General features: G+C 39.0%; 5 protein-coding genes and 1 long non-coding RNA gene across 8 annotated transcripts; 5 read left to right on the top strand and 1 right to left on the bottom strand.

Annotated features, from left to right (window-relative positions):
• Positions 1-1,908: 1,908 nt before the first annotated feature.
• On the top strand, positions 1,909-2,813 carry LOC139190637 (uncharacterized). Its single transcript, XR_011574976.1, has 3 exons — positions 1,909-1,966; positions 2,118-2,189; positions 2,583-2,813. It is a non-coding gene; the product is annotated as an uncharacterized lncRNA (long non-coding RNA).
• Positions 2,814-3,836: 1,023 nt separating this feature from the next.
• LOC108175107 (protein PLANT CADMIUM RESISTANCE 2-like) lies at positions 3,837-5,207 on the top strand. Its single transcript, XM_017336935.3, has 4 exons — positions 3,837-3,924; positions 4,072-4,143; positions 4,339-4,569; positions 4,747-5,207. Exons 1-4 carry the CDS (start codon positions 3,870-3,872, stop codon positions 4,833-4,835), a joined length of 447 nt encoding a protein of 148 aa, XP_017192424.2. The 5' UTR covers positions 3,837-3,869; the 3' UTR covers positions 4,836-5,207.
• Positions 5,208-5,722: 515 nt separating this feature from the next.
• Positions 5,723-7,436, top strand: LOC103423730 (protein PLANT CADMIUM RESISTANCE 2-like). The gene is made up of 4 exons (XM_008361807.4): positions 5,723-6,188; positions 6,369-6,440; positions 6,555-6,767; positions 7,147-7,436. Exons 1-4 carry the CDS (start codon positions 5,924-5,926, stop codon positions 7,239-7,241), a joined length of 645 nt encoding a protein of 214 aa, XP_008360029.2. The 5' UTR covers positions 5,723-5,923; the 3' UTR covers positions 7,242-7,436.
• Positions 7,437-8,820: 1,384 nt separating this feature from the next.
• On the top strand, positions 8,821-10,705 carry LOC103430622 (dynein light chain 1, cytoplasmic-like). Its single transcript, XM_008368768.4, has 2 exons — positions 8,821-9,385; positions 10,306-10,705. Exons 1-2 carry the CDS (start codon positions 9,155-9,157, stop codon positions 10,459-10,461), a joined length of 387 nt encoding a protein of 128 aa, XP_008366990.1. The 5' UTR covers positions 8,821-9,154; the 3' UTR covers positions 10,462-10,705.
• A 156-nt stretch (positions 10,706-10,861) lies between these two features.
• On the top strand, positions 10,862-12,165 carry LOC103430621 (F-box protein SKIP28-like). The gene is made up of 2 exons (XM_008368766.4): positions 10,862-11,305; positions 11,464-12,165. Exons 1-2 carry the CDS (start codon positions 10,943-10,945, stop codon positions 12,079-12,081), a joined length of 981 nt encoding a protein of 326 aa, XP_008366988.2. The 5' UTR covers positions 10,862-10,942; the 3' UTR covers positions 12,082-12,165.
• A 12-nt stretch (positions 12,166-12,177) lies between these two features.
• On the bottom strand, positions 12,178-15,934 carry LOC103430620 (glucan endo-1,3-beta-glucosidase 3-like). 3 transcript variants are annotated; one of them, XM_029091085.2, is made up of 5 exons: positions 15,531-15,835; positions 13,045-14,298; positions 12,815-12,842; positions 12,574-12,715; positions 12,288-12,502 (listed from the first exon to the last, which is right to left on the bottom strand). In XM_029091085.2, the coding sequence occupies exons 1-5, from the start codon at positions 15,586-15,588 to the stop codon at positions 12,416-12,418; spliced, it is 1,569 nt and encodes a 522-aa protein (XP_028946918.1). In that variant the 5' UTR covers positions 15,589-15,835; the 3' UTR covers positions 12,288-12,415. The 3 variants fall into 3 exon arrangements, with proteins under 3 accessions (XP_008366987.2, XP_028946917.1, XP_028946918.1); XM_008368765.4 differs by having other exon boundaries at positions 12,178-12,715; positions 15,531-15,934; XM_029091084.2 differs by lacking the exon at positions 15,531-15,835 and adding an exon at positions 14,826-15,000 and having other exon boundaries at positions 12,178-12,715.
• Between the last annotated feature and the right edge of the window lie 1,273 nt (positions 15,935-17,207).

The following is a 17,207-nucleotide window of genomic DNA, read 5'->3' as shown; positions in this document are numbered from 1 at the left end:
CTCCAAATTTCAAAAGCCAGATTTTCCTGAATAAAGTTCGTTGACATTTTTCAGACGCAATCTTAGCTTTTTTGGATATCGCGTGCAACTTTGTCAAAGATCTCTGACAAAGTTGAAAACGCGTAAGTCTTACTGTTCTAATTACACCACAGTTGCTAACAAGAGTAAAGGCACAACACCACTACCTGTTATTGGGAAATCTCTATATATGTCGACCTCCGTTCTCCATAACAAGGCAGACCTGCAAAAATGTCCAACTCTTCCTCATCTCCGAGAATGCATTTTGATGTCCAACTCTTCTTACTAAGAGACTGAAGCAGAATGATCAACGATCTGCCTAAATGATTTGAAATTAGGGGGAGCATCCAAACAGATCAAGATTTTAACAAGTCAATAGAAGACTTGTGGCCATCCAAGGGAGAGTGTTGTGAATAATATGTGGATGGCCCACATGAATAGTTTGTTACTATTTATGCACAGTATTTTCACTATTCATTTGTGGAAAATTTGTAAAGTGAATAGTGTTTTCTTTTGTTTGTATATTTGAAGAAGAGAAGAAGAGGTGAGTGACTCACGAAAAAGAGAAGAGAGAGAGAGAGAGGAAGAAGAGGAAAATGAAGGGGAGATTAAAGAGAGTTATCTTTATACTCCAATTATTCCAAATTATAATGAAAGCACCACTGCTGTCTCGATGACGTACTCCAGTCACACTGACTATAGAAGAACTTCGTAAATTTTGTGTCTTGTTTCATTTATTTCATTGCACCTACCGTCGATTTTACAACATGACGTGATTTGTTGCATAAGTGGGGTACAATACATGGCATTGAAGCCATACAATTTTTTTTATTTGTGATGAGAAAATTAGTAATAGTTCCTTATAAAACTCGACGTGATTTGTTGCACAAGCGGGTAAACTTAACAACAGAATGAAAAAGTAGGTAGTGAAAAGGTGCATAAGAACCGCATAACCCCTCCTCGTTTCCCACATTGTGGGTCTGAAGTGACAGCCGTGAAACAGAGTAATAAAGATTGTCTGCCCTCCTGGTTCCCGTATTCTCATGTTTGTATGGTTACGGTTAAACCACGTCAATATTTTATATTATTATTTATTTTTATCTTATTATCTCTATAAAAAAACAATATAAAATGTTAACGTGGCTTAACCGTGACCACACAAAATAGGAGGACACGAAAACAAAGAGGGCAGACAATCCTTGTCTGAGTAATAATACAAGAATGATGCAAAGCGGCCCACTCATGAGAGCCTCTTGCTTTGTTTGTACGTAATAATCTAAACCAGAATAATAACACAAAGTTGAATGATGCAAACCCACTCATGAGAGCCTCTTGCTCTGTTTGTATGTAATAATCCATCTTCTAGAGTGCTTACTAAAATGTTAATTATCCGTCTTCACTCAAGATCTCAGTCCCATAATTCTATTTTTGTATAAATTATGGAGTAAATAGGAACGTTAAAAATTATTTTTACAAAAAAAGAAGAAGCTAAAATGAAGATATTTTGCTCATCTGATTATTCTTTAATGAAGAGGCAAACTACATTTTTCAGTTAACAATTCAAATTATGACAATTTTAATTGAACAATTAAATGTCTTTATTTAGTTGGTTTTGTGCGTGATTAAGTTCAAAGAGTAACTTAGAAAATGAACATTCTAAGCATCAATCAACATTGTCTCGTTTTTTTTTTGGTCGTGAACATGTATTTACTCCTACTTCATCGTATAAATGCTCCTTCATCTGCCGTTGCTATCCATGATCATGGCAATTCTGCACGTCAAACCAAAACATGCATAGTGCGGTCTAGTGCAGATTCCATTAACATCGACCGCATATATATATATATATATATATATATATATATATGCATGGTGTGTGTATGTATATGCCCGATGTCGGGTGGATGGACCACTGGCCTGCTTGACTGCTTCAGTGACTGCGAAGTCTGTACGCGCAGCTTCTATTCTCTTCACTTCCTGGCTAACTAACTAAATCAATTATACCATGCATGTTTACTTATTTGGTATATGAATATATACCGATTGATGATTTGATCATACAAACCCTAAACCTATATATAACGTAATTTGGACTGCAGGCTGCTTGGGATTTTGGTGTCCTTGCGTTGTTGCCGGGCGTGTTGCAGAGATTGTTTCCAAAGGACATACCAGTAACGTTTCTTTTAAGAACCCAGTAACTCGATATGTAAACTTGATTGAGGGCCGGTTTTGAACTGCTTCTTTGCTTTCTGCCTTAGTCAATCGAAAGTTGTTTTGAATAACTTTAACATAAAAATTTAAAAAGACTTTCTCGAGAAGCACCTATTAACTAGTCACTTTCTCGATAGCACATTCAAATTCCTTTCCATGAAGCACTTGGATTTTATAAGAAACACTTGGATATAATAAATTTTTCAGTATTTTCGTAATAGAAGCACGTACTTAACTCGAACATGAGCGTTTCATACGTAAACAGCCCAAAACATGCCCTAAATTAAGTGATTAAAATTTGACGATGATGTTGAAATTGGAAGTGAACTCCAAAAGTGTGCATGCGTATGCAGGTTGTTTTCAGCAGGGATGTTTCTATGCACTAATCAATTCCTATACTCACTTAGCATTCGGCATTCCTTGCGGTTTCTGCATTACTTGCGGCTTTCGAACCAAACTGAGGGAGCAGTACATGTTGGAGGAAAAACCTTGCAACGATTGCTACGTTCATTTCTTCTGCCACTCCTGTGCCTTGTGCCAAGAATATCGTGAGCTCGAGAACCGTGGTTTCAATGTTGCCATTGGTACGCACATTCGTTGTTCCCTCCCTCCAATAAAATTACTTAGATTCACCGTCTCGGTGCACCTCCTTATCCACCCTAGCTAGAATGTTAGATCAACCAATACGCGTTATACACGTGTAATTATCTTTAAAAAGTATTAATTCAAGATCATTCCTAATTAACTAGTTAATTTCAATGAATGTTAGGCTGGGAACGAAATGCGTCAAAGAATCCTGGAGTGGTGACAGCACCAGCTGTGCAGGGTGACATGAATCGTCAGACTGATCACAAATAGTAATGGTTTTGGCTTGATGCTTCATACCATCCGGTATAAAAGAATACGCTTTCGATTTTTGTTTGCCGTCTCTTGAATAAACTTCATTTGGCTTTGGAGAGTCATCTTAGTTTGTTGAGTTTGGGTGTGAATAATTTGAAGACTTTATGTATTCATTTGCTAATTTGTGGGTTTGTCTCGCCATGGTATTCAATCGAGTTGACCTTTTATGTTTTGTTGAAGTATCTTTAGATTATGGACTCTCTTTTATCAAATATTATTTTTAATGTTTGTATGTGCGTGTATCTTAAAGTGGTGGGTTCTATTGTTTCTAATCGGTTATTATATTGATGTTCGATGGCTTTGTGGAAAACCAAGGAGAAGTCATTATCGAAGTTACGAATTTGGGTGTTTGTAAATGAACAAATTTTAGTTTTTTATACAATTTGGACATAAAAGGTACAAATCATTATCGGAGTTACCAATTTTTCTTATGTAATATATAGATGTAAATAACACTCCTTGAGTATGTCATTCCAATGTGACACGCCCGACCCTGACATTCCTCGAACACCAAGGTAGGCACGTACTAGCCGACATCCGATTCGACGGCCGAAAATTAAGAATGTGTGTGAGAAGTAAAATGGAATGTGTGGATATCACACCCCTCAATAATTTTGCACGAAAAGTCAAACATGCATAGTGCAGTCCAGTGCAGATTCCAATAACATCGATCGCATATGCATCTATATATATATGTATGCATGTGTGTATGTATATGCCCCAACCGTTTGCAGAAAAAGATGTCGGGTGGATGGAGCACTGGCCTGCTTGACTGCTTCAGTGATTGCAGTGTCTGTAAGCGCAGCTTCTATTCTCTTCCCTTCCCGTCTAGCTAGCTAAATCAATTATACCATGTTTACTTGTTTGGTATATGAATGTATACCGATTGATGATTTGATCATACAAACCCTAAACCTATATATAACGTAATTTGGACTGCAGGCTGCTTGGGATTTTGGTGTCCTTGCGTTGTTGCTGGGCGTGTTGCAGAGATTGTCTCAAAAGGAGAAACCAGTAATGTTTCTTTTAAAAGAACCCAGTAACTCGATATCTAAACTTGGATAATTATAAAATTTTCAATATTTTCATAATAGAAGCACGTACTTATAACTCTTAACATGAGCGCTTCATACGGAAACAGCCCAAGACGTGCCCTAAATTAAGTGATTGTTGAAATTGGAAGTGAACAAAATGTGCATGCGTATGCAGGTTGTTTTTGGCATGGATGTTCATATGCAGCAATTAATTTCGTTACTAACTTCGCATTCGGCATTTCTTGCGGTTTCTGCATTACTCGCGGCTTTCGAACCGAACTGAGGGAGCAGTACACGTTGGAGGAAAAACCTTGCAACGATTGCTGCGTTCATTTCTTCTGCAACCCCTGTGCCCTGTGCCAAGAATACCGTGAGCTCCAGGAACGTGGTTTCGATGTTGCCAGTGGTACGTGCATGCGCTGTTCCCTCCCTCCAATATAATTACTTAGATAGAACGTCTCGTTGCACCTCCTTATCCATTCTAGTTAGATCAACCGATATGTGTTATACACGTGTAATTATCTTTAAAAAGTATTATTTGAAGATCATTCCTAATTAATTAATTAATTTCAATGAATGTTAGGGTGGCTAGGAGATGCGTCCCAGAATCGTGGAGTGGTGACAGCACCAGCTATGCAGGGTGGCATGAATCGTCAGTCTGATCACAAATAATAATGCTGTTGGCTTGATGGTGGCATGGAAATCATACCATCTGGAATAAAAGAATTCGTTTTCGTTTTTTGTTTGCTGTCTCTTTGAATAAAAGAGTTCGTTCTCGTCTGAATTTTTCATCAAGAGTAAGGTTCTTTTGAGTTTGAGAAGTCAAGGGTTGTCTCTGTCTGTTGAGTTTCGGTACGAATGTTTTGAAGACTTTTTGTGTTCATTTGTTTATTGTGGGCTTGTTTTGTCATCGTATTCAACCAAGTTGGTCTTTTATGTTTCATTGAAGTCTCTTTAGATTGTGGACCTTCGTTTATTAAAATATTATTTTTAATGTTTGTATAAGTTCTTAATATTATAATAAAGTCACTATTGTGTCGCTAATTTTTTTATTTCTTTCTATTTGAGTTCGGTTATTATATTGATGTTCGATGGCTTTGTGGATTTGAGTGTCTATAAAAGAACAAATTTTTAGTTTTTTTTTTTAAATACAGTTTGGACATAAAAGGAACAAAATCATCATCGGAGTTACCAATTTGGGTGTCTATGTAATAAATGGATGTAAATAACACTTCTTGAGTTTGGCATTCCAATGTTCCCAATTTTGTTAACTTGAACAAAGTTTTAAGACTTTTTGCCACATATTATCAAGATTTTCTACTTCTTGAACAAAATTCAAAATCCCGCAGCAATACACGAATACGCCTACTAGTAATTTTTAAAAGCACTTTCCACCTCTTGCAGATCCATCTTTTTTTAATTATTAGTTTGAATAAATTTAATAAAAAATAAAATAAAAAAAGCTATGCAAAAAGTGAAAATAGATGTTCAAAAACCAATCCACGAAAAAAATTGATCATATAAAAGGGCCCTTTTCACAGGCTTTTCCATGGGCCTTAAAAAACTTTAGCCCAGCCCTGTAAGGAAGGAAGCATACAGGAAGACTCGCAGACGGAGGAGACTTGAAGTCAAGTCAACGCGGCGTTCGACCGTTCTTCGGTTGTAGAATAAATCAAAGCTTGTCCAAGTCTTCTCTCTCAATCTGTCTGAGATCATATTATCTCAACCTCCTCATTGTTCCCCACCTATCTTCGGCCATCATGTACTCGTCACACCCAAGGGGATACGAGAAGTACTCCTCGTCCGACCCCCAGCACCACCACCATCACCACCAAGATGCTCCGCTGGCGCCGACAGGTATCCCGGTCAGCTCCAGCACCGAACCTTATTTTACTACTTCTAACGAAGACATGAGCTCCCACAGTGGCCACTCCCACATGACCCACCCCCCATCCCGTCCCCGCCCTCGTGCTCTCATCCCTTGGTCCACCGGCCTCTGCGACTGCTTCTCCGATTTCAGAAACTGTAAGTATATATATAAATATATATGTGTGTATCCTACTACTATATATAAATATATATATATGTGTGTGTGTGTGTGATTAATCTGTTAAAGTGATTTATAATGGGGTTTGATTTGGATGAAATATTGGATCATTTACTCGTGAATTAATGATTCATGTTATTGTATATGTCTACATGCAGGTTGCATAACACTTTGGTGTCCATGCATCACCTTTGGCCAAATTGCAGAGATTGTGGATAAGGGTTCAACATGTAATTAACTAATTAAGCTTCTTCCTTTCCTTTTCCTTCTTTCTAAATGGGATTAAGGTGTATTATTAACTGATTAATGAGGGTTAACTAATTAGTTAACGAAATGATATGCAGCTTGTGGTGCCAGTGGAGCGCTGTACACACTGATTACTTGTGTGACAGCTTGTCCATGCTGCTATTCCTGCTTCTACCGCTCCAAAATGAGACAGCAATACAGCTTGGAAGAGAGCCCTTGTGGGGACTGCTTGGTTCATTGCTTCTGTGAGCACTGCGCCTTGTGTCAAGAGTACCGCGAGCTTCGGTTTCGCGGTTTTGACTTGAAACTTGGTAATTGCTTCTTTATTTATATTTTTTTTAATTCAAAGATGCAGTCAAAGGATGTGTCACTGATATGATTAATACTAATTAATATTAGGATATACAACCAGTTACACATAAAAATTTCTGATCATAATATAAGTCTGACACGTCTCAATATGATTAATATATAGGACAAACCTCTCCTTAGATTTTTTATCTTATTTCTTTGATTTTTGTCCCTTTGGATATGCACGAATATCATTAAATTTTCTAATGTTTTGTTTTAGCCACAAACTGAGCTTTCCAATTGAATAAATGTTAGATGGAATTCTATATTTTAGGTTAATGTTTTTTGTTCTGTTTGCATTGACTCGGTTGGATTAATGTTGAATAACAAAATAATTAGGATGGCATGGAAATATCGAGGAAAGGAACCGTGAAGGAGTTGCAATGAATCCGGTGCCTCCGGTGGTGGAGGAAGGCATGAGTCGAGATAAATGAAACTCAGAAACCCCACTTATATTATATTATGTATTGTACTAAGTGTTTATTCAAAGTTTGTTGCCACGATGAAATATTGTACTTAGTGTTTATACATTCAAACAATACATGAAATGTTGAACTATTGATGTAATGAGCATTGTATAATAGAAAATAATTAATAAATTTAAATTTCAAGAGGAAAAATAGAAAAAATGAAGAACAAATATGTTCATTCGTAGATCGTGTTGATGCAAAGGCACATAAAGTTGCTTCGTTTTTTTTTAACCAAATTTGAGTTGATTAGTTTTAAAAACTGAACTCAAAATTAAGACATAGGCAATTTGTTAAAAACACCAAAATGAGTTTTTGATTTCTTTTAACTTAACAAACCTCTATTGATCTCTAATTTATTCCGCTCTCCGAATCTTCTCTCTCCTCATCAATGAATCTTCTCTCTCCTCATCAATTTCTACTAATCTCTCTCTTCTAATTTCTGTTGCTCTTCTCTCTCCCCTCCAATTTCGTGCTCACAAGTTATGAATTCAATTATATATATAAAAAAAAAATCAACTATTTAATCAAGCAAGTTTTTAAAAATTTGAGATTTAAAAAAGAAAAATGTTCTAAAAGATATTTGATAAATAGGTTTAAAAATAATTAAAGTTTTAAAATAGAATACGAAAGACGTCCCTACAAACTTAAGTGAAATTCATGCAACCATTAATGAGATACACGCATTCATTTTGAATTATACGAGTCAAGTCAACGCTAAAAAAATCTAAAGAAATTTATGAGATGGACCCACTCACTGACCCAATCATCGTTTCCTCCTTTTTTTTTCCCGCAATTGCCGTGTCTTTGTTGAAAAGGTTGAGGCCCTTCATATACCTTTGGAGTGAAAAATACTTCTGTGCTTTCGAAATACTCGATCACTAATAACCATTGAAATATATGGTACACGAAAGCGACACAGGTGAGTAGGTAGAAAATAAGGGGCGCGAGACAACCCTTTCTAAAGAACTCAGCAAAATAGCTCCGTAATTTTGGGAGAAGAGGTGTCCCCCTTAAAAAGAGGGTTGTAATGACAAGGCCCAGACGACTCTTTATCAAAAACACAAGTTTCCGCAAAGTCATAAGGCCATGTATGGGGCTAATGCCTACCTAGCCCCGAAAGGTCAAGGAAGTTGGTGACCTGATGACAGGAGAGCCGGGGCATTGAGCTAACAGCCCGTCGTGCGGCCTCCCTTTATGCCAAAAGCAAGAGAAACCCCATCCCTCTCTTTCCTTTTTTACACCCCCAAGTCGCCACACATGAGGGACATGGAGACGTTAAAAAGGGGATCCTATCAACTTAGTCCGATCTAAGATAATAAGTTCATGAGCTTAGTCTTTGTAATTGAGGAATTCGACTTTGAATGCAGAGCACATTTAATTTTGAATACATATAATATTCGTTCTATTCAATGTAATTACGCTCACGTTTGCATATACAAGTACATTTGTAAATACTCTCTCAATAATACTCTCTCGACAACAAGAGAAAAATGTTTAAAAATGAACTCGAGTATATAGAGTAAACGTCCTTAATCAATTCCTTGTGGACAATTTTACCTCAAAAAGCTCAAACAAAAGGTTATTTGGCATTAGGCAATACCGTTTGTTTTGGCCTGCAGCTTTCTACAAATCGAAGTACGGAAAAGCTGTCTCCTCCTGCGCCCGGCCTAGCCCTACGCCCTCGCCCATACGCAAACAAGGCATCAAAAGACAAACAAAAGCAAATATATAACCCAAATAACATTGCAATCGAGACCTCTGTTCCCTCCTCCTTCTCTCCTTTTTTTTTTCATCCTTTTCTTTCGTTGGGTACTTTTTATGGAATGCTGCTTTTTGACTGATGCGAGTGAGTGAAGTTATCATCGGCCAAGAGAGAAATGGAGGGAGCAGAGCTGGAGCTGGAGAGGCGGAGCAAGTTTCTCAGCAGTTTGATACAGAAGAAGAAAGCTGTGGAGGAACAAGATCACTGTGACCGCCTCAATGTTCGAGTCAGGGCATCGGATATGCCCATCCCTCTGCAAAACCGCGCCTTTCGCGCTGCGCGGGATCACCTCGACGCCATGCCCGGGAAGCTCGACAGCAAACGCCTCGCTCTCGCACTTAAAAAGGTCAAATCTTTTGCCTTAATCAGATATTCTCTTACTGGGTTTTGATCCTTTTGGTTTGTAGTCGCATGCGTGCAATGTTGATTGAGTTGTTGTTGAAGTGTTTTGAGTAGTGGGTATTCTGAAGTTATATTTTCACCCTAGGGTCAAAAACCAAAGGAAAGAAGAGAAATGTGGCAATCGTTTGGGATTGCTTTTGTGGGAAGCGCTTTTGGTATAAGTGGTTTTGATTTGAAACACATTGAAATGTTTATTGAAAATTCAAGCGCTTCTGGAAAGAGAAAAAAAAAACACTTGGAAGTGCTCCATGACATGAGGAAGCAACTAACAAGTGTTTCTCCAGAAGGTTCTTTTATGTCCCAAAAACACTTTGAGCTATTTTATCAAATGCAATCAAAAGCACTTTTGATTGTCCAAAAAACGCCTTATAACTATTTGAAGCAATCCCAAATAGACCCGAAAGGGACTTGCTTTGAGTTTCTTTGATTGATTATCAAAACAAGCAGGCATTTTTGTGTCCTAGACTCAAATTCAGTATTGTAAGTCTCAGCAGTCAGGTTCTGCTTCATTGACACCTCAATTATTTTTCTCTGTTCTTCTGCAAGAACAATTTCTTGCATGAAAGAGACGGGTTTCTGACAAACACATGCTCTTGATAAATTCGAAGTTCACAGTCGATTTTCAGTCGAATATTGGTAACTGAATATGCTGTGCAAGAAGCACCATTGAACGTCACTGATTGAGAATCTGAGAGATCACAAGACTAGTATGTTGTGACACTAGATTTTATGTTTCTATGCTATAACTTGGGATGCAGTGAGATTGTAACGATGTGTACTGAAATATACAAGGAAACATTGAAATTGTGGGAACTAGTTTGAGTTCATATAGAGAGTTGACAATGTTTTTGTATCACTTGACAGGATTTCGATTCATCATACGGTCCAGCTTGGCACTGCATTGTGGGAACTAGCTTTGGTTCATACGTGACGCATTCAACTGGGGGCTTCTTGTATTTTTCTATCGACAAGGTTTACGTTCTTCTTTTCAAAACAGCCGTTGAGCCTTTGGACCATTGACAATGTCCGCCAATTTTAGACGTGTCCTTGCTTGTACGTGTGACATTTTCCATTGTCAGCTAGCATGTAAAATCGCAAGACTCGCAATAATTATCAACGTTCGTGTTCCCTCTTGTTCATGCTGCGTTTCACGCTTCTGTACTAAAAGCACAAACGAGTTATATTTTCTTCTGATGAGTTGCAAACACTCGTGTTCCGTTGCATAAAACATTTGTTGCAGTGAAAACGTTGTAAATTCATGTCATGTTATCTGGAGTAGCACAGAATGCTGTTAAAATTTTAATTACATTAGCATTTGACAGTGTTCATTTGCGTGGAGAGATATTTTCTTTCTACCGACTTATTACAACTTGACAAAAACTGCTCATATCAGTCGTAATCTCAAAACCCAATTTGTAATCTCCTTCTCTCTCTCCAAGAAATTTGATACGTTCTGCTTCATTTCTGGACAATTCACTACCGTCGCTTAAACCCGAGAAACATGGAGATTTCAGAGTCTACGGTGGAACACCAAGAACATGAAGCTACTGACAGTTCGGGAGATGAACAAGCAGGGCCACCGCACGAGGCGTTGTTCCTTGTTTCAGCTTACCTTCCTCTGTTCGAGCTTCTTGCTGTTAGCGGAGTTTGTAGGACACTGAGAGATGCAGTAAACACAGATGTCTTACCATGGCTAAAAATCATCGTCAAAGCGCCGTTGAACTTGAGGCTTTCCGATGAGGTTCTGATGAAAATCACATCCAAGGCTAATGGTAGGTTGAGATCTCTGGCTTTGATGAACTGTGCCAATATTACAGATGAGGGGCTTCAAGGGGTCGTTGAGCAGAATCCTCTTATCAACAAGGTATGGATGTAATCTTATATGAATTGTTCTCGCCGGATAGGTAATTTCGATTGGTTTTCTTGGCGGATAAGATACGAATGGTCGGAATTGCCTTGCTCAAGAACACGATTTTAACCATCTTATCCTGTATTTTGTTTCGTTTTGAATCTTTGATTCAGCTCTACGTACCGGGATGCACCGGTTTAACACCCGACGGAGTCATTCGAGCTGCCAAAACATTATCCGAAAATCATCACGGCTTAAAGAGCGTCATGATATACGGCATCTACAACATGAACAAACAATACCTCGAAACGCTTGAGTCGTATCTCCAGATAAACCGGTCACAGCAAAAGCAGACAGGAGGATCACGGCCTCTTCTGTTTCACGAGTACAAGGACTGCCCAACCTCCAGACACGACAACGGTCACGCTGCAATCGACGTCCAAGTTTGCCCAAAATGCGACGAGGTTAGGATGGTTTTCGACTGTCCAAGGAGGACGTGCAGGACAAAGATAGACAGGCCAATGACTGATTGCAGAGGATGCAACTTTTGCATTCCGAGGTGCCAAGAGTGCGGCGGGTGCATCGACAATTGTGAAGAAATGGAAGAGGCTGTTTGTGCAGACATCTTGTGTTCGGATTGCTGGCTGCAACTTCCCAAATGTGACTTCTGCAACAAGCCATACTGTAAGCAACACGCTGGCAACGGATACCGTCCTCCTGGTTCCACCGGGTTCGTTTGTGATGTTTGTTATGCAAAGTTCATTGTAGATTTGCACAGCGTTGTTGAATAATTTGGTTGTGCCATGTTTATTGAACAATTGGATGACTTCTGTTCGTCATTTAAGTTAATACTGGCAAAATCTTACGAAAGAAAAGCCGGATGGATATGAAGAAAAACAGGCAGATTTACATTAAGAGTCTTGAATTCATCACTCTGAATATAAATGGACGGATTAAAGTCCGGAACAAAAGAATAAAACTGTCAGCAAAAACCAGATTTACGCAAACAAGATAGGTACACCAAAATAATCCTAAATGATCCCCCTTCCAATTTGTTTCTGCAAATTCCAATGAACACAAGTACTCACATTTCAACCACTAGTTGCTTCTGCCTATATGTTCAAATCAAAGCTTGCCACCCCCTAATTCCTCCTGGGAGGGTACAAAATTGGGTCTTGCTGCAAGTTTCCCAACCGGTGCCAAACTGAGCCTCTAAAAAATATTCGTCTATCAAAAGAGTTTTGCAGGAAATACAAATTCACTGCGTTCTACAAGAGAACTGCACTCAGAACTAAGAAACCGATGATCACAGAGCTTGTGAAGGAACCACCACTGTAGAAAAATAGTGAAGGGCACCCAGAAGCTGTGGAATTTGAAGAAGGAGCCAGTGATGTGCCATTGATGAAAGTGCTATTTCTCCCGCCACTACATTCACCAAAAAGGAACAAAAGGTTAGATTATTTCTGGTAGTCTCTTGGAAGTTAAAATATATTCGTAATAAGATGAGAGAGTTTAAACTTGTACCTTCCTGGAAATATACAAGTGCCGTGACCTGCAAGAATTGGCAATGAAATATATCAGTAACAAAGCAAGATTTTCACCAACAAAAGTGCAGGATATAACACAATGCCAGTGCCATAAACAGAAAAATTTCCACTTGATGCAGTCTTCACTACTAAAGTTTTATCAAAGCACCTAAGCTAGTCTGTAATAATTGAAAATATGATGCAAATAAACATGTCATGATACCATACTTGGATCTGTGGTAGTAACGGTAGCCACCCCTTTGAAATCACAAGTTCCAGGTGACTTGGCCATCAGCTGAAAATATGCATTGAAAGCATATGTTGCGTGTGTGAGCACATTATTTGGTTCATAACATGGTTGACCCTGCAGCAAAGGCGAGCAATCAACTTTCCCTGGTCCACAAGCCCAATCCAAGGCTGCTTGTAGCATCTTTTTATCGGCACCTTCCCTCGCAACACAAAAGGTTTGGTTTGTTGTGTCATTTGCCAACACAGTTCCAGCACCTGTTAAGTGCAAGGTATAAACTGGCACTCCATCAGCATTAAAAAGTCCCCAATTCTTTTCAGAGACAGACCCAGGTCTCAAATCCTCATTGTAAAGCTCATAAATATAAGTGCTAACAGCAATCCCAGGATGCTTGGGAGTCCCCGTGTTGTTAAGCACGTGCCTAATTAGGTTACTGTTGTAAGTGTTGGCATTGTCAAGTGTGGCATCTGGCTCCGCTGAGCCACCCTTTGAAGGCCAGCCTGACTCGGTCACTACAATAGGGATATTAGTGATGTTTAGATAGGACATTGCAAAATAGGCTGCATCAACAATAGCCTCGAAGACATTAGTATAATGCAGCAGTGTATTAGCATCCACGGCTTCCTTGTTTGGAGGGAGAGGGCGGAAAAGTGCATAGTCCAAGGGGATTACACCGTTTGATTGCACGTAATCATAATACGGATAGACATTGAGCATGAGATATGAATCTGTAGACTGCAAGAACTTGAGCAGGGGAACCATGACTGGGTCCCATGAGCGATTGAAGAAGGCTTGAGATGGTGGAAAGGAGTCGAGAATAATGGAGGAAGAGTGTGGAGTAGAGACTCTAATTTGGCGGTCAAGGTTAGACGCAACAAGTGCAGAGTGAATGAACTTCAGGGCAGAAACTAGGACTGGAGCAGCATTTGGGAGGGCACTAAGGACTTCCGATCCAACAGCTATAGCAGTGATGTTGGTGGCAGGGACATGGGCTATCACATTGCGAGCAACCCAGTTAGCAGCAGTGGCATTGGACTGGCCAATCCCAATGAGCTGGTCATTAGGAACCGAAACCATCACTTGGATGCCAGTGTTTGCAAGAGCGAGGAGCATGGTTCTGTCTGCATCATAGAGTCTGATATGTCGAATATTTTGAGCTTTAAGAAGTGCCACCACCTGAGTTGGGCTCGGCATGGCAGAAAGATCTGTACCGAGGTTTACACCAACGAAGGCATCTGCAAAACATTAACAAAGAATGCAGGATTAGACAACAAAATTGTCCTGTGAAACGGAATCTCTTGTATTCCGAAAACACTTCATCATGCATGTAGAACGGGTAGTACAACTCATAAATGTGACATGTTTCGAATTTATGGATATCCAGAAAAACCATCTTGACATTGTCAGCTTGATTTACTTTTTAAGGAACAACTCTAATTAGTTTGTACTGATCCAATTAGACCCTCATGACCAAACACGAAACATGCCGGAGGCAATCCTCTAATCTCCTGTCTAGAGACCAGATAATGGGCCCAAGCTACCGCTCCACCATGTTCTCTTTCTTCATAGACAAGCATCGTGAATCCATGATACAACTAAACAGCTGTGACGGGAATTCAATAAAGGTGGCACGGGAGAAACATCCCAACAATCTTAAGAATCATACGAATCTCAGCTATGCTAATATTGTCGTCGGACACATATTACATACGGCATGTGGTTGGAAGGTGTAGGAAACAATCAGGGAAAAGTGACAGCTTACCTCCCAGTATAGAAACAATCAGCCTAAATGGTAAATAGCTCCGACTAACTTGCATAACAAGTTGGATCTCTCAACCAACAAAAACGCGGCATTCTTGTTGGATCTCTCAATCAGCTAAATGCACCCACTCTCTCTCTCTCTCTCTCCCCCTTTTGAAAGACTGCATCTTTCAAGAAGAACCTGTCTTTCTTTTTTGGTCAAAGACTCAAAGTGCGGCAACAATTGAAACTTCAAATCAAATCAAATGACCTGTAAACTATTGGAACTTAACTTTTGTTGACCAAAGTCAAACAGTGAAGACCACGCTAGACTACTGCAAATTTAAATTTTATTGACCAGAACAGTTGCAAAGAATGTTGTCTAAACCTATATTATACAAATCAGTCACAATAAACTCACTGACTTTGCAGATTTATTAGAAAAAACTACCATTCATTTGAACATGTTTAAAAAAGACCCAGAAAAAAGGAGGCAAAAACCCACATCGGAAACGCATCAAAACACCAAAAGAATGCAACTTTAAGAAGAAGGGAAGGGTCTTTGGCACATAGGAACTCGTAGAACACAATGCAGACATCCAAAAATTAGATTTTAATCATAAAAAAAGGGATTATTGAGAAATGAAAGCTTAAGATTTTAGAGAGTTGCTTAAACATACAAGGAATACACACACACACACAAGTACAGAGAGGCATAAAAGCTTACCTTCACCAGCAGAAACTGCGGAGACAGCCAACAGGAAGAAGAACAGCAGAGTAGCCATGGAATCCTTCCTCTCTGCCCTCCAAAACCATACAAATGAAACCCCCCCACAGAAGAAAGAGCCCAGAAAAAAATTCTAATTTAAATAAATCCCCAAGAAACCAAAAGAGCAAGAATAAAAGAAGGGAATAGAGGGCCGAAAAAAAGAGAAAAGGAGCTCCTTTTGAGGTTTGTGGAAGCTGATGAGACAGAGAAAGGAGAGAGAAGGGGGTGAAATTGTAAATGCAGAAGCCAGAGGATCGCAGAGTGTGTGGGTGTGTCAGAGATCGGACGGCTAATATTTACATGCAGGTGCATAGTAACTATTAAATGCAGAAAAGCCTAGGCTACCACGGATGTTGGGCCTCTCGAATCAGAGGGCTTAGGTAGGTTTAACGTTTCGTCTGAGTTTGCGGTCCACGGGTAGACCACTTGTGCTGACGTGGCTTGGTACAGCTGGATGCAACGGTCTTATTCCGAAAAGTGTTTCAGTTCTTTTTTTATTTCATATTTTTTGTCTTTTTTTGTGCGAATATTTATGTATTATTCAGAAAAATGGTAGCCCCACGAGACACGATGGATCTTAGACTGTCATTTTTATGCAAAGAGGCTTTCTTTCCGATAGAACTAAACAAGGATCCTCTCCGGATCTCATCTACTTGAGCCAATTGAGTAAAAAATTCGGATCTTGAAATTTGATCTAACGATTAAAGTTATTATAACTTTTAATAGAACTATTTATTTTTAGCCGTTGAATCAAATTTCAAAAGTCCAAATATTTTGCGCAGTTGGCTAGAGTGGAAGGGATCCGGCGAGATCATTTTCCCTAAACAAGCGAGCACATCAAAAGAAGATTTTTCGGTGTGCTATAATGCATTATGTTGCATCAAGTGGCTAATGTAAGTGGTTAGATATTTGAAGAAAATAATATTTTTGATTACTTATATTATGACACTTAGTATACTAACACGTATTCACGTCACGTCATACTAAAAGTTTCTTACAACAAATTACGTTGAACAACATTATGAAAAATCTTAACAAAAAATAAACGGGACAGAATGCAACATGAAATATATAGTTTCGTTCTACTATTACAATTTTTTGCAGATGTCTGAAAATCTGAATGCCCTGAGAGCAACTCAAGACGACATATATCAAACATAATATGATTCAGTAGCGTTTTAAGATTTATAGAGTCGACCTGGTTACATAGTTGTTATTCGTATAGAAAATAGAGGGAATTAGCTCAGCGCGTATATGTTATTCGGGGCCCCGTATCCTCTGGCAAAAATAATACCCACTATAAGAGCAACTCCACCCTTGGAGCCATCCCCCTGGCAATCCACTATTGAATCCACCATATTGAACAGTAACTGCCTTTAATGAATAGTAACTACCATTAATGAACAGTAATTACCTTTTGCATCTCTACCCTTTGAACTCTCCCCCTGGCAATAGGTAATAAAATAAATTTTTTTTTTGTTTGTTTAAATAATATAAAATATAAAAAAAACAGGGAAATTGGGCTGTAGGGCCTCGGGCTGACACAAAAAACAATAAAAAAATGCCTTGGCCCTCGGGCTGCAAGCCGGTAAACTATCCGCCCCCTTGTGCTCGGGCTCCCACTCTCACTCGGGC

The sequence above is a fragment of the Malus domestica genome, chromosome 13 (genome assembly GCF_042453785.1).
Source record: "Malus domestica chromosome 13, GDT2T_hap1".
Lineage (NCBI taxonomy): Eukaryota > Viridiplantae > Streptophyta > Magnoliopsida > Rosales > Rosaceae > Malus > Malus domestica.
The sequence above is the reverse complement of the archived record's forward strand: the minus strand, read 5'-3'. Positions and strand labels throughout refer to the sequence as shown.

Bases quoted from the DNA above. Each gene is read 5' to 3' on its own strand.
- LOC103423730 (XM_008361807.4), top strand. From the start codon at position 5,924: ATGTACTCGTCACACCCAAGGGGATACGAGAAGTACTCCTCGTCCGAC. The intron at 6,441-6,554 runs GTAATTAACTAA...AATGATATGCAG, and splicing joins TGTGGATAAGGGTTCAACAT to CTTGTGGTGCCAGTGGAGCG. The intron at 6,768-7,146 runs GTAATTGCTTCT...CAAAATAATTAG, and splicing joins CGGTTTTGACTTGAAACTTG to GATGGCATGGAAATATCGAG.
- LOC103430621 (XM_008368766.4), top strand. From the start codon at position 10,943: ATGGAGATTTCAGAGTCTACGGTGGAACACCAAGAACATGAAGCTACT. The intron at 11,306-11,463 runs GTATGGATGTAA...TCTTTGATTCAG, and splicing joins AGAATCCTCTTATCAACAAG to CTCTACGTACCGGGATGCAC.
- LOC103430622 (XM_008368768.4), top strand. From the start codon at position 9,155: ATGGAGGGAGCAGAGCTGGAGCTGGAGAGGCGGAGCAAGTTTCTCAGC. The intron at 9,386-10,305 runs GTCAAATCTTTT...ATCACTTGACAG, and splicing joins TCGCTCTCGCACTTAAAAAG to GATTTCGATTCATCATACGG.
- LOC108175107 (XM_017336935.3), top strand. From the start codon at position 3,870: ATGTCGGGTGGATGGAGCACTGGCCTGCTTGACTGCTTCAGTGATTGC. The intron at 4,144-4,338 runs GTAATGTTTCTT...ATGCGTATGCAG, and splicing joins TGTCTCAAAAGGAGAAACCA to GTTGTTTTTGGCATGGATGT. The intron at 4,570-4,746 runs GTACGTGCATGC...AATGAATGTTAG, and splicing joins TGGTTTCGATGTTGCCAGTG to GGTGGCTAGGAGATGCGTCC.
- LOC103430620 (XM_029091085.2), bottom strand. From the start codon at position 15,588: ATGGCTACTCTGCTGTTCTTCTTCCTGTTGGCTGTCTCCGCAGTTTCT. The intron at 12,716-12,814 runs GTACAAGTTTAA...TGGTGAATGTAG, and splicing joins ACTTGTATATTTCCAGGAAG to TGGCGGGAGAAATAGCACTT. The intron at 12,503-12,573 runs GCAGTTCTCTTG...AATATTTTTTAG, and splicing joins TCGGTTTCTTAGTTCTGAGT to AGGCTCAGTTTGGCACCGGT.